General features: G+C 47.4%; 1 protein-coding gene across 1 annotated transcript in view; it reads right to left on the reverse strand.

The window, feature by feature from the left end:
- TNPO1 (transportin 1) overlaps positions 1-14,939 on the reverse strand; it is a 1,561,564-nt gene that overhangs the window by 1,334,047 nt on the left and 212,578 nt on the right. Inside the window, exon 4 of the mRNA XM_086960799.1 lies at positions 11,915-12,021. Within this exon, the coding sequence (XP_086816925.1) occupies positions 11,915-12,021 (107 nt within the window). The remainder of the gene's footprint in view (positions 1-11,914; positions 12,022-14,939) is intronic.

The raw sequence follows: 14,939 nt of genomic DNA on the forward strand, positions 1-14,939 counted from the left end.
TTCTCAAAGTCGATCCGGAGCTCTTCGATCCTCATCCGAACCCGATGGCGGAAAAAACAATCTAAGGATGGAGCCGATGCCCATAAGCACTATCCCCCAAGGGAGGAGTCACCAGCCTCGTGACTACAAAAGACTTCTCCAAGAGAAAAACAAGTGCAATCTTCCGAGCCCAACACCAGATGGCGATCTATTCATAATGTACCACCTGCAGCCCATATGCCTCGAACATTGAGTACGCTATGTTGTATCCTGCGCGGTGGAAAGTTCTATTTGATAGAAAACCTTGAATTTTCCTGGACCCGCAATCGCTGAAAAAAGCGCTAAACTCCTTGGAAACGGCTGGTAAAAGCAGGAAGGAACATGACAATGCGGCTGGAGGCGAGGCCCCGCCGAACAATCTTGATGAGAATGACTGAGTGGAGACTATTGGTTGGTGAACGTCTTGATCTGCTTTTATAGTCTGCACACCACTGATAGATATGAGCTGCCCTGTTGCCCCGGATCTATAGCGGGGACCTTCTGACTAATGGTGGTTGTTCTAAAATTGCAATGCCCTAGTTTAAGCAGGAAGTCCTAGGAGATGGGATTATACCAGAAGGAAATTTGATTGTCTCCTCAGAGTTATTTACTTTATAAATGAAGCTTTAATACATGTTTTATGGTGTTTTGGTAGAGGCGGAAGTAGTTTAAGATCGCTGGGTAACATCGGCTCCAAAGAGCTGCCCGCTGTTGTTGATGCCGTACTGGTGTTTGTTGTATGTGGATTTTTGTTGTATGATGATTATGTATATTTTTTGCGAGGGTGTGGGTTCTTATTCGTTCATGCAAAGTTGGGGGATGCATGGTGTGGGGTGGCACTGTGGGGACTTTATTTTCTTCTCTATGTTAACTTTCTTTTGCAGGTCACATGTCGTTTTTACTATTTGAAGGAGGTGATTGTTGGGCCAACAGGGGGCGGGTACTATGCAGACACTGGCTCACAAAATAGCATGGATCAAAGGAAGCGATTGAATCTCCTGACATGGAGTGTCAGAGGTCTCAATGACCACAGAAAGGTAAGCAAGATACTGGCCTATTTAAAGAGGTTGACATAGCTTTACTGCTGGAGATGCACCTACACCCGAACTGTAGTCTGTTGACTGATGGCCTTCTGCTGGGTGTTGTCCATGCTGCTGGATTTACCTCATATGCTAGGGGTGTACTGACTTGGGTTAATCCTAAGGCGTTGTTTCACACAGAATGCTGCGAGACGGACCCTTCTGGTCCAAATGTCATAACCCACCGCTATAATAAAGCTGCGGACCTACCATTAGTAAACTTCTATGGTCCGAATTATGATGATCCGCATTTCTTCCAATCGCTTTTCCAGACTATCAACTCCCACTCTCCTCAACCGGTTTTGTGGGGTGGGACTTCAAATGTGTTTCAGACTCGATGCTTGACCGCTCTGCGGAACTGATGAGGACCCCTTTTGCGGCTGACAGAGCTGTTGTTGATATCTCTGTACACTGCAGGTGGTTGACATGTGTAGAGCTCGCTCAAGTGCTCGGGGTGTTTTTACACATTATTCAGCACATTATGATATACCCACACGCATAAACTACTGGTTCATTCCACAAGCGTTAATGCCCAGGGTGCAAGACTGCGCAGTGCTAGCTTGGACGTTATGTTATGGATTCTTGTATAGCGCATGACTCACCCGGGGGCATCTCAGCGCTTACCAAGGGATACCAAAAGGGAGCGGAGAAGTGGTTCTGTAAAAAAAAAATTTAGAACAAAAAAGTTTTTAATTGTTTCCTGAAAGACATATAGGAGGTGGATTTTCGCAGGGCCACAGGTAGCGGGTTCCAGTATTTGAAGGCAATATAAGAGAAAGCTCTGCCACCTGTGCGAGTTAACCGGATACGTGGGACCTTCAAGAGAGCTAAAGCATTTGATCTTAGATTGCATTAAGGTATTTGTTTGAAGAGTTTGTTTTGAAGGTAGCGTGGTCCCCAACTTTTAAGTGCTTTAATGGAGAGACAACAGACCTTAAAGAATGATCTTTTTTTCACCGGTAGCCAGTGCAGTTGTCTGAGTAAAGGGAGGGATGGGGATACTGGGGGGCAATTTAGGACCATTCTTGCGGCGGTGTTCTTTATTACCTGAAGTTTTGCTAAAGTGGTAATACTGCTTTCAGCCAACAGGGCGTTACCGTAGTCGAGACAACTATTAACCATTGCCTGAACTACAGTTCTACGATGTTCAAGTAGTAGATAGGGGAGAATTCTGCGTAGTAGGCACAGGCTATAATAACAGGACCCTGCAATGTTCTTAACGTTGTCTTTCATGGTAAGCTTTGAGTCCAACTGATTCCTAAACTCTTCACTGAGGAAGAGTTAGGGCTTCACCCAGTTGGGGAGGCCACCAATCAGATGTCCACGAAGGGGCATCTTTGCCTAAGATCATAAGCTCAGTTTTTTCCGGATTGAGCTGGAGACAGCGCTCCCTCATCCAGTCAGCGATAGCTAACATTCATCAGTGGTATTTAGGCCTATTGAGAACAGCAGCTGCGTATCATCGGCATACGAGACGGGAGACGGCATACAGGACGTTGTCCGATCATTCACCTATATTTTTATCTCTTTCAATCCCCCGCGAGATCCCTCTCCCTTCCTATGGCGGTTCCCGCCTTATTCGCTGCTAGACACTTTTTTTTAAATCGGAATTGAATGATGCAATATCGGAGTACTTTGCGATCAATATTGGCACAGCAGAATCTTTTGCCATGATTTGGGAATCATTCAAGGCATACATCAGGGGCATAGCTATTAGTAAACACACGAGGGTCCTTCGCTCTATAAGAGATAGCTAGCATTATTAGAAGCCCAGATAGCTGCCTTAGAGGAGGAACTGGCACGGGGGTCCACTCCCCAACTGCCGAATTCAACTCAGAAGCAGACAGCGATGTCACGCATATGGGCAAATACGCCACTGCTAGATTTTATGGTGAGGCGGACCGGTCGGGCTCTGTTCTTGCGGTGATGGCGAGGCGTAGATTGGAGTCCAGTGGCGTGTCCATTTTGTCAGACGCCGAGGGCTCGATTTGGACAGATCCAACAGATATTGCTAATCATTTTCGGAATTACTATCAAGAGTTATACAGCTCTAAAGTCTCCCCTAGCGATGTGGCTATATTGCAATATCTGGAGTACATTGAGCTACCCTTGTTACAAAACTGGCACCGGGAGTTTTTGATGCGCCCTATAGAACTCGCAGAAATACAAGATGGGCTCACGGTGGCATTTTACAAAACCTTTAGCGACCTATTGATTCCTCATCTGGTCACCTTGTTCCAGGAGATGGGAGTAGACGGTATCATGCAGCCAACCATGCGGGAGGCCCTTATTGTCACTTTACTAAAACCGGACAAAGACCCCCAAAAGTGTTCCCCTTATCGCCAGCTGTCCCTGCTGAACGTAGATACAAAAATCTTTGCCACAATTCTTGCTAATCGGCCGTCTCCTCTTCTCCCTCAGTTGATAGGCCCTGAACAGGCTGGGTTTATTCTGGGCCAAACGCTCTCGCATAATCTCCGAACAGTGTTTGGGGCCCTCCAACATATCCGACCGGAAGACCAGATTGTATTGAGTGGTCTTTTCCCTATGCTGTGTTGCGTCCTGTGGATGTCGGCAAGGTTTTTTTGCAGTTGGTGGCGGTACTCTATAACTGTCCGGTTGCTCGGGTCCGTGCTGGTGATATGGTTTCTGATCCCATTCTGAATTCGTGGGGCACTCAACAGGGGTGCCCTCGGTCCCCTTCGTTATATACTTTACCTGCTGAGCCCTTGCTGAGAACGTTGCGGGAATATCACGGTCATAGGGGCCTTCGCTTTCCTAACTATAATTGAATAGGGTAGGCCTACGCGGACGATATGCTACTGTATATTAGAAGCCCGGAACTTCATCTGCCCCCTGTTATTTGCGAGGTACAGCGATATGGTGGTCTGTCAGGATTGAAAATTAATTGGGAAAAATCCTTGATTTTGCCGCTGACGCCCAGCACAACTCCCGCACAGCTGGATTTCCCTCACAGTGGACTTCTGACCTGGTCCATTACCTGGGCATTCAGGTCCTTTCGGATGTAGATCTAGTGATCTGTGCTAATTACGGAGGGCAATAGCCAAGCTAAGTGATGATGGTGATCGCTGGATTCGTCTACCGCTCTCACTGGTGAGGAGGGTCTCATTGATAAAATGGTGGTGCTACACAGCTTTCTCTTTCTTTTCGTAAATATCCCTATAATGGCTCTTCGCCACATGTTTAAGGAGTTACGTTGGCTGATGACCAAACTAGCCTGGGCCCGTAATACGCCTCGGATCGCGCTAGACACTCTTATGTTACCTTGTACTGCGGGCGGTTTGGGCACGCCAGATCTAGAACTTTATTACTGAGTTGCGCAGGCTTCGCATGCTCTTAGTTAGATTCACGGTCCACAGAATCTTCCTCACCTCCACATTGAAAAAGTAGCGCCGCGCCTGAATCATTACCCTGGTTCATGACTAATGTGCCGATTAGAAGCTGCGGGTTATTGACTCTGAACTCCGTGGTGCATGCTTGGCATGTTCTTTCTAGGGATATTTGCTGGAGCACAGTTGTATTCACCTCACATGTGTATTGAGTGTTGTCAATGATATGCTCTTAGTTCAGAGCGAGGTATGCTTTGATCATTGAAGAGTCTGGGTGTGTCTGAGATGGGTGATCTTTTTAACACAAGAATGGTCTCCTGGAATTATGTTGTGGCTGATACCCTATGCGTTAACGCAATTTAATTTCTTTAGAACTAAGCATGCACTCCGGGCAGTACTGGGAGACGTGCTAGCTGAGCGCATGGATACACCTCCATTGCCAATCCTATACGTTCACAATTTGCTATTAAATTAGTCTCTAAACTATATGCCTCGCCCTTACAAAGGATTCTCCATACTCAAAGGCTCGATTAGCCTGGCAGGCTGAAAATGGGAGGCAACTATCAGACGATATCTGGTTTTATTGTTGAGGTTACTCGTAAAAATTTTCTGCATGGCAGAAACAGGCTGGTGCACTTTAAATACTTGAACAGGGTTTATTATACACCAGAACTCCTACATCGATATGGTTTGCGCGAGTGACAGCTGCGAGCACTGTGGCACGCTGCGTGCTGGCTTCTACCATCTGGCATGGCAATGCCCTCCACTGGCTGATTTTTGGAATCATATCTTTACATTGTTGAATGAGATTGTAGGCCTAACTATTGCTCCTTACCCGTTGCTAGCGCTGCAGGGATATACGAAAACTTTGCCCAAAAAAAGTCCATAAATTGGTCACCTTGGGTCTACTTATGGCTAAGCATAGACTGGCAATGAGATGGAAGAGGGGGCCTGTACCTACAGTGACTGAGTGGGAAAGAGATATGGTGCATTGTAATACACAATCTGACATTTACAATGAACTGCTTCCACCATTTAGCTGACCATTGAGCTTTTGGGGCCCATTTGCACAATACCTAGAATCACGTCAGGAAGATACTGTGGATCAGGATGAATAACGTTTGAATGTATGCTATTGCCCAGCATGTTACATTTCAACTATTACATATGGGTCGACAATTTTTTTTATTTTGTTTTATTAATAGGTGCCTGCTTGTTTGTTTAACTGTTATGACCCAGCCTGAAGTGAGCTATCTTACCATCTGTTGCAAACTGTATCCCACTGTGCTCAACACCTCCTTATATTGTTATTTGATGCTTGGTGGCTTATAACGTATGTGATCTGCACTTTTATTATTTGTTTGTGATTTTTGACTTTATTTGATTTATTTTGTATGGTCTGTAAATTTCATAAATAAAATAAAAAAATAATTTGAAAAAAAACACCTCTGCCCGGAGCAGGCTTTGTTCCCGCCAATGAAATCAAAGGCTCTCACCACAGGAGGCAAGAAACATGTCAAGTGGTGGCAGGCTGGAAGAGACCAGTCAATCAACACACTAATAGTAGGTTTTCAAGGGGGCACCTCCAAGGTACCCTCAGTGTGCATTTATTAATAAATCTGACACTGGAATCAGTGTAGGTTTAAGATGATGTTTGGTACCTAACTTCTTGGGGTACAACGAAGTCACCATGAAGATGGGGAACTCGTTATGACGAGTGTCCAGCCCATGTGGTCGTTATGGCTTACCAGTTCACTTACAATGTCTAAGAATAGACTTCCATTACAATAGCCCAGTTTACTGTTCCGAAGTATGGCAGCCGTAGAGATATTATCAATGTGGATGGCGAGCCAGAGGGTAGGTGCACGGAGATGAGTGGCCTCCTGTGTCCAGAGGGCCTCGCATACCCGTGGGGGTCTATCCTAATATCTCAGGAGGGTGACCCATAACAGAGCGTTTTTTAGTCTATTGCTCCTATTTTAGGGTAAGACACCTTACCTTTCATTACTTGAGTGGGGTGATATTTTGATTTGGTGACACTGGATCAGCTTGAACTGGATCTAAGGGAGGCTGGACTGATTGCCTTGCTTTATCTCCTACATATGGCAATAGGAAACTGTCCTGACCCCTTGTGCCACCTTCTTTGATAGACAAGTAGGCACAAGCGGTCAGACAAGGAGGAGGGCTGGTGGGTCAGAGGACACTTAGATAATCATTTGTGGTGGCCTTACATATCCTTAGTAAAGGGGGTCCTTATGGGACAATCCATCATTGTGAAGGACAAGCAAGGGTATGCTTTATAACTAGGCCCACACAGGGGTGACAAACTAGTATGATGGGTGCAGGCTGCACGGAGGTTCACATCCCCAAAAGGATGTGAACCAAGAATCCTGTAAAGGATATGCTCCACCTCAAGTCCACAACCCGGTCACCCAGTTCATGGAAGGCCTCAGGATGACGGATGCCTGGGGACCCACAAGAAGGGGGCTTTACATACTAATTGGGAGCCAGTCTTGATCATTTCCTTGTCCCCAACTCAGAGTGGCAGGGGTTCAGATACTGGAGAGAGGGCTCCTGGACCATTCTCTGCTGCAGCAGAGATGGCAAACAGGTCCAGTAGGCCCTCAAAGGGGTTAGGCGTTGGACGTTTGGGGACTGACTAACCTGGTCCACAGAAAGCATATAGTGGAGGCGAATGGCTCTTTAAGACAAACTCTGGATTCCCCTGGGGTACAGTGGCGTTCAAGGTCACAATAGGAGGGAACATTATTAGTCAGCAGTTTGGGGATAGACAGAAGAAACTCTCCAACAGTTATCCTCCAACACAACCAGACATGACCTGATAGCCTGTGTTATGGGTGGAGATGGTTGGGAGATTAGGGTGGGCCCAAATATTGCCAGGGAATTTGCGTCCTATTAAGTGACCCCTATACTCAAGAGATAAATTGCCTCAGCTGTCTGCCTTGAGAATTTGCAAACAACCATACACTCAGTTCATTGGTGGGCAATGGCAGATCTTTTGGAGGGTTACCTAATGGAAGGAGAACTCACAAAGGGCGTGCCTCTACTGAGTACGGGGATGACTGAAACCCGGGATAGAGGCTAAAAGATCGGAATCATAGCCTGAATATATTAGAATCGCTGCTCAGGAGGATAAACCTGAAACTGCATCAAGTCCAGAACTGCCCCCGATGAAAGGGAGCTTCTGGGAGGGAACCAGGTGAGACTTCGGCACGTTGATGGAGAACCCCAGCAAATGCAGGAGGTCGGCCGTAGTCTGGAGGTGGGAGACGACTGTCTGGGGCGAGCCCGCCTTCAACAACCAGTCATCGAGATAGGGGAAGACTAGAAACCCTGATCTGCGCAGATGGGCAGCGACCATCGCCATCACTTTCATCAACACCCGAGGGGCACTAGTAATGCCAAATGGAAGCACAGTGAACTGAAAATGCTCACGGCATACCGTGAACCGTAGTTAATGCCGGGGGAGCGGCAGGACGGGGATGTGGAAATATACGTCCTGCAAGTCCAAAACTACTATCCAGTCTGTAGGGTCGAGAGCAGATAAGACCTGAGCCAGTGTTGAACTTCTTGAACTTCTCCTTCAGGAGGAAGGGCTTGGCATTCCTGAGGTCCAAGATAGGATGCAGGCCCTTGTCCTTCTTGGGCACCAGAAAGTAGTGGGAATAGCAACCACGACCTACTTCTGGCACAGGAACGCGCTCGATGGTCACCTTGGCCAAGAGAGCCGTAACTTCCTCTTGTAGAAGTTGCAGATGATCCCCCGACATGCAGTGGTACTGGGGTGGCATGGCTCGTTTGGGTAGTCTCAAAGGGGAGGGAGTAGCCCCTTCTGACACTTTGCAGCACCCACCTGTTCGATGTGATGGTGTGCCAGTGGGGGAGGTGATGGTGCGCCAGTGGGGGAAGTGATGGCGAATCCTGCCGCCCACTGGCATTTGATGGGCATGAAATCCGGACTAGGAAGGCTTTGAGGCGGATGCTGCGAGGGTGGAGGTGGACTGACCCGCCCGCTGGCCCCCTGCCCCGCCACGGGGGGGCACACGTCCGCCTCTAGGTTGGTTCTGCAGCTTGTGGCTGAACGAATGTGTCGGGCGACCCTTCCTTGACCACAAAAGGGACAAAAAGCAGGCCGTGCACGTGGTGGAAAGGCCCAAAGGCTTGGCAGTAGCCCGGGAGTCCTTAAAGCTCTCCAGCACACGATCTGCTTTGTCGTCGAAAAGGCGATGCCCATCAAAGGGCATGTCCAAAGGGAGTTTTGGACATCCTCCGAAAAGCCAGTGGACAGCAGCAAGGCGTGGCGGTGGAACGCCACCGTTGTGAAATCACTCTGCCTAGCAAGTCCGCGATATCCAGCCAACAAAGTATGGTGAACTTTGCTGCATCCCTTCCCTCAGCAACAGCCTGGGAAAGCTGTGTACGGGCCTCCTCCGGAAACTGAGGCAGCACTCGCGCAACCATATCCCCCACAGAGTGGGAATAACGGGCCAAGAGGCATGCGGTGTTCACTGACCACAGAGCTAAGCTGGCAGATGAAAACCGTCTCTTACCAAACTGCTCCAGCTTCTTGGATTTCCCATCAGGAGGAGAGGTAGGGAATGCGCTCTGGGAAGTGGAGGCCTGGATAACCAGACGCTCGGTGTGGGGTGGATGGACTGAAAAGCAGGGTTGCCCGGAGCTGGGCGGTGTCATCTGGCTACGTTCCTATTTACAGGAGCCCCTGTGGTGGGCCTGGACCAAGTGCCCATAAGAACGTCAGTTAGTTCTTCATTGAACCGCAGCAGAGGCTCTGAAGAGCTTACTGCCGGCTGGAGCACCTCAGTGAGGAGGTTAGTCCTCAGGGCCACCGAAGCAAGTTCAAGGTCAAGGGCCTCGGCTGCCCTACGCAAAACCACACCATAGGTCGCTCCCTCCTCTGAAGCCACAGAGAGGAGACAGGAAGCCAAGGTCAGGCGATTGGTCAAGACCACTGGCATCCCCTAACTCTTCTGCCCAGTCCTGATCCAACTCACACTACTCTGTGAGAGATTCCTTAGGCCCGTCCCACTCCTCCCCTTGCTCCATGGCCTGGGGAACAGCTCGAAAAGATAGAGGCTGAACATAGGGATAGAAATCGCCCATCGGCGTCGCAATCTGCGTCGAATGAATCCGGACCGGCACAGTGTTCAGTTCGGTGCGGACGTCGTCCGAGGGACCGGACGCTGCCACAGGCGGTACCAGTGGAGTTAACACCGGCTGAGGAGTCATAAGGTCAACCGTCCTCAACCAGGATCCAGGCATGGATCCAAGGGGGTCCGGGAACGCCGGGACCGTAATAGTCCGAGGCGCAAAGGCCGAAGCCGCAGGCAGCACAGGGCGAGGACCCCCAGTCGGGCCTGTGGGGCCCAAAGGCACACCGGCTGGGGCCGATGGTCCAAAAAGGGCAGCCATGGCTGCATGAAAGTCTTGCACCTGGGACACAATTGCTCCCGGAAAGGGTGGGTAGGCCATGGTCGACTGCACAGGCTCCGCCGGAGCCGCCAAGGTGATACCACCTACGCCCTCAACTGCATTGCTCGACCGGCGAAGGGGTAGTCGGAGAGCAATGGCACTTATTTGACTTCTTCGAGTGCCTTGACTTACCTGACCCACAGTGCGAGGACGTGGAACCCAAAGAATGGTGATGGTGGCTCTGCGACCGGTCCCTCAACTTCCTCCTCGACAGGGACCTCGAACGGCGCAAAGCAGACTGCCGGGCTTCCTGCAACTTTCGGGACCGCTCCCGCAAAGTCTTCAGCACCATGGATCGACAGTCGGAGCACGGCCTGGGGTCATGGATGCACTCCAGGCAGTAGAGACACACGTCGTGGGGGTCGGACATGCGGAGACAGGCCCCGCAGGACTTAAAACCGGTATCCCTACTTGGCACCAGGAGTCAATAGACTCGAAAAATGGAGACAAAAAATCTCAAAAACTCAGTCAAAAAGTGACTGGGGGTACTTGCTCTTCCCGGACCTGACTTGCTAGCGCGGAAAAAGAAAGAACTAACATCAGCGTGCAAGGGCGGCGTTTAAGTAGCTGCTGCGATGTCATCCCGGCGACCACCACACCAACTACAGACGTGGAGCCGCACGATACCACCTTCCGACGCGCAGGGGTACTGCTGACGAAAACTTTCCGGATCCTGTCTGACGCCTGGGGGTAATTCTAAGGTAAGGAATCTATCACTAAAGAGTTTCTTTCAGCTAGGGCCCTGCTGCATATCAATGTAGATCTAGATAGCAACAGATATAAGATGGTTTTGCTATTAATGGGACTTCGGGTTGTGAAGAGGGATAATTCTTAAAGATGAAACGATTCAGGTCCTACATCCCGGGTGAATGGGAAAAGGGACTGGATCACTGTGTGTGCTTGATAAGTTGCTATTTCAGGCTAAGGGGTGGCCCCTGAGCGGATAGGGCAGACTGTGGAGGAATCTTACTAGAGCCTTCTACTCAAAGATCTGTTTGGTTGGATGATGAAATAAACTGGAGCAACCTGTTATGCATAATGTATCGCTTAGCTTGTGACACCTTTTTTTCGGAAACAAAAATTTATAAAATGTGCTAAAAATAATAACAAAATAACCCACTAAGTGTAAGGGGGGGGGGGGGGGGTGACTCGTAGATGGTAACAGTACACAGCAATATACTGAAACACACAATATATATGCCAGGAATAAAGCAACTTCCTTTAGGTGTGCACATTTTGTAGGGAAATATCAGATTATACCAGCCGACTCATAACTACAATTGCTACCCAAGGTATTTCTTAAAAAATGTGACGTTTTATTCAATATTTGTAATGCAAAAATTGTATTGTAGTTTTGCATTTCTAATATGCATTTACCCAATAAGTATTTCAAATTGTTTAGCTTGGTGCGTAGGAAACTGAACTGATCATTTTAAAGGCATAAACTGAGGAACCGAAAACAAAACATGAAGAAGTGTATAAGGATATAAATATTTTCCTTATAAATATGGTGGGGAAAAAAAGACTGACTTTTATATACTTTGGAAAACATTGGCCATTACAATGCTGCAAAATCAGCAGCTTCAAAGTTTACCAGTTTTCCTAACGGCGTCAAATAGGGAGTTAGTAAAAACATGCCTTGTAGAATAAAAAAGTGAAACAAAAATATATAGTTGCCTCATAAGCAACTTATTTGATACTCTGCTTCACTTGCATGCTGCAGATTTAAACTTTTTACAGCAACTGTTACCAATGGTTACTGGAAGTGCTCAATATTTGGTTGTTCAGAAAACACATTTGAAGGTATTAGCCTTCTAGTGGAATAGGGACAGAAATCTTCATTAAAAAGATTAAAAGGTCAATTATCCACAACAATTTATATAACACAACATGAAACAAAGGATATTTACTATTACACATTAGAGGAGAACAGGATAATTGTGTGGACATACTAACCTCACATGTATTGTAATCTTCAGAATCCAATAGTCCACAAAGCTTTGGTAAAAGATCAGGCCAATTTTGCAACTCTCCCTTAGAAGCAATAGTTGTGATCAGGATACCTGCAGATATAATGCATATATATATTTATATATATATATTTAATTGTGGTTATGATTACCAAAGACTAAGAGTATAAATTAGAAGCAGAATAACAGATTTTAACTACTGAACTGAACATTACAAGAGGCCAGAGTTCTTCCTTCAAGTGATAAGTCTCTAGTAAGTGACAGCTGATCCCTCACGAAATATAGACAAGCCGTGGCCGTGGAATGTCCGGGTTCTTGAAGGGGAGGGAGGGAAAGTGAAAGTGTGCGATGCGCGCACTGGGCAGCCGGTTTCTCGGCTGAAGCGAGACAGGCACGAGCGGACAGGAGATGTGAACTCTGTGCGCGTGCACATCTCTTGTCCGCGCGTGCCACCTCCTGTCTCCCTTCGGCCGAGAAAGCGGCGGCTATAGGTCTCGCCAAGGCGAGCAACGCATGCGCTGCATCGCGAAGGCGAGACCTAAAAACACACTAACCATGCTTATCATAGGATTAATAATCATGCTTGAGTCATTTAGGTCTAAGGTCTAAGTTACCACAGGAGTGCTGCACGCATACTTGGTAAATGAAGTCTTGGATTGCGGAAATCTATTTACCTATTTCTGCACATTTCATTGGAACACAAACTAAGCAGGTACATCTTGAGATACAGGAAAAAGTGTCATCTTATAAGCCACAATATATGAAATCACTGCATCACAAGTAGCATTACATCACAGGCAAATTGTAATAATCTGTGCTGTGCAATAATATATTGTAAATAGATGTGTCTGAGCTGGTCAGTTAAAAAAAAAAAGCATAGTTATGACTAAAAAAACAATCAAAAAATCCCCTTGAAATTTGCAATTTATGGTTAGCCACAAACCTTGCAAGTCATAATCTTACACCAAATGCAATCTTATAACCTCATCCCGATGTGACAGATCTCATCACAAATCATATTTCCTATTTGTAAAGCACAAACATATCACCCCCTTAAGGGTTTCAAGACGCGGGGGCCGTCGGGGAGATTAAGGGAGCTATTGCCCAGTCGCATGATGCTGAGCTGCTGCCAGCGATCGAACCGTAGGCTCTGCGGGCCAGAGTCAGCTGCTCTGGCCGCTGCACAACACCTCTCCCATTACCAAAAGGCACAAATGAGCTCCTTGGTGACATGCAAGATCACTTCATCAACTTTATCGAACAACAATCAATACAGTGTTATTTCCTTTTTGGGGTATGTGTTCTTATTTAATAAAGCTGTGCTGTATGGTGATCTTATTTGAATAGACTGTGGTCATAAGCACTGCATTTGGTGCATGTGTTATGGTTTGCATGGCAGGTGTGCAGGTTATAATTTGTGCAGCCAACTACAATTGGCAATTTGTAGGTGTCAGTTTCAATTCCTACCTATGACTATATTTTAACTGTTTTTCATTTAAGTGAATTTCAGAGGATTTTTTTCCAAACGTGTTATGATTAAACTGAACTATAACTTAAAAATATATATTATATTGGACACAAATGGTTTGCATTCCACCTCCCAATGCATTGCAATCCCCTCCACTGCGGGTGACCTTGTACTAACAGGAGGAAAGCAGCCTCCTACCCTGAGCTTCTGCTGCCAACTCCCTCCCCCCCTCCTCCTCCTCCCATCCACCCAGTTAATTACCTGCAACGCTAGAAGGTGGGTTTAGAGTTGAATTTCTACTGGACACCAGCTCTTACCTCTACCTGCCCTAAGTGCCCTTTCAACCAGGCAGCTACACATCAGTCACCACGTGAGCCTTGGGTGCAAGAGAGGCGGTGGCCTACTGCAGGTTAGGTAAGTGTACTGCAGAGACCATATTAATCTTGCAGGAGAAGGCTCAGTATCTACAAAGGTGGCGAAGTCGACCCTGATGTTGAGTTTGACACCTGAGGTTCCACTGCAGGACACTTGTATGCCATCTGGCTGATGGAATAAGGAGGAAGCACCGAGCCAGGAGACCAAGATGCCTTAAAGTCGCCCCCACTAAAACCCAAGACTGAGCTTGAAACATAAGATTCATCTACTGAATACCACAGACTCAATGCAGTAGGGGAAAAGCCCTGAGCGTTTTCAATACTCCCCATCGAATTCAATTCACTATGAAAGGTTCGGTGCAACTTCGGCTCAAAGGACAACCCCGAGGTTGGACATCCTCTGTTGGTGGCCCATGACTGAATGAGATGAGTGCGCCTTCAGCAGCCAGCCACTTACTTAGGGAATACATGTACTCTGATCTCCTAATATGAGCAACAATCACTGACGTCATTTTCATGAAGGAGAGCACAGCAAAATTAAAATGTTCTTGGCCCACCTTGATCAGCAGGTGACTCCCATGAGATTGCAGGATAGGTATCATCATTCAGTCTCCGGGGTCTAGAGCAGGAAGAGTCTGGGCTAGCATGAGCATCCTGAATTTTTCCTTCCCCAGGAAGTCATTCAATTTCTGAAGATCCAGAATAGGCCTGAGGCCACCGTCCTTTTTCAGGACCAAGGAAATGATGTGAATACCATCGCTCATCTATCTCCATGCCCAGAACCCATTCAATTTCACTACTGGAGAGTGAAAGGTGCATTTTCTCTTGGGGATTGTCCAGTGCGCCTCTGAAATGCGTTCTAATGTGGGAGGGAGACTGGGGAGATCGGAACAGAGAGAAAGAAAGCAATAGATCTCCAACCAGGGAGGAAATGTAAACTTCCGCCCCCCCGCCCCCCATCAGAAGTCTGGCATGTCGCAGAGGAGAAATTAAAGTGGCTTAGTAACTACTGGAACGGGGAGAAATTGGAGAACTGCAGCCCTATGCAGAGTCTGACAAAGCCACACCCAATGCCCAAAAAGGTCTAGACTGACGAAAGTGTCACTAGTTGATAAGACTGACGGAGTCTATAGGCTAGCCCCCTTGAATAGCCTACATTTTCTGAATTC

Source organism: Lissotriton vulgaris, chromosome 3_1 (genome assembly GCF_964263255.1).
Source record: "Lissotriton vulgaris chromosome 3_1, aLisVul1.2, whole genome shotgun sequence".
Lineage (NCBI taxonomy): Eukaryota > Metazoa > Chordata > Amphibia > Caudata > Salamandridae > Lissotriton > Lissotriton vulgaris.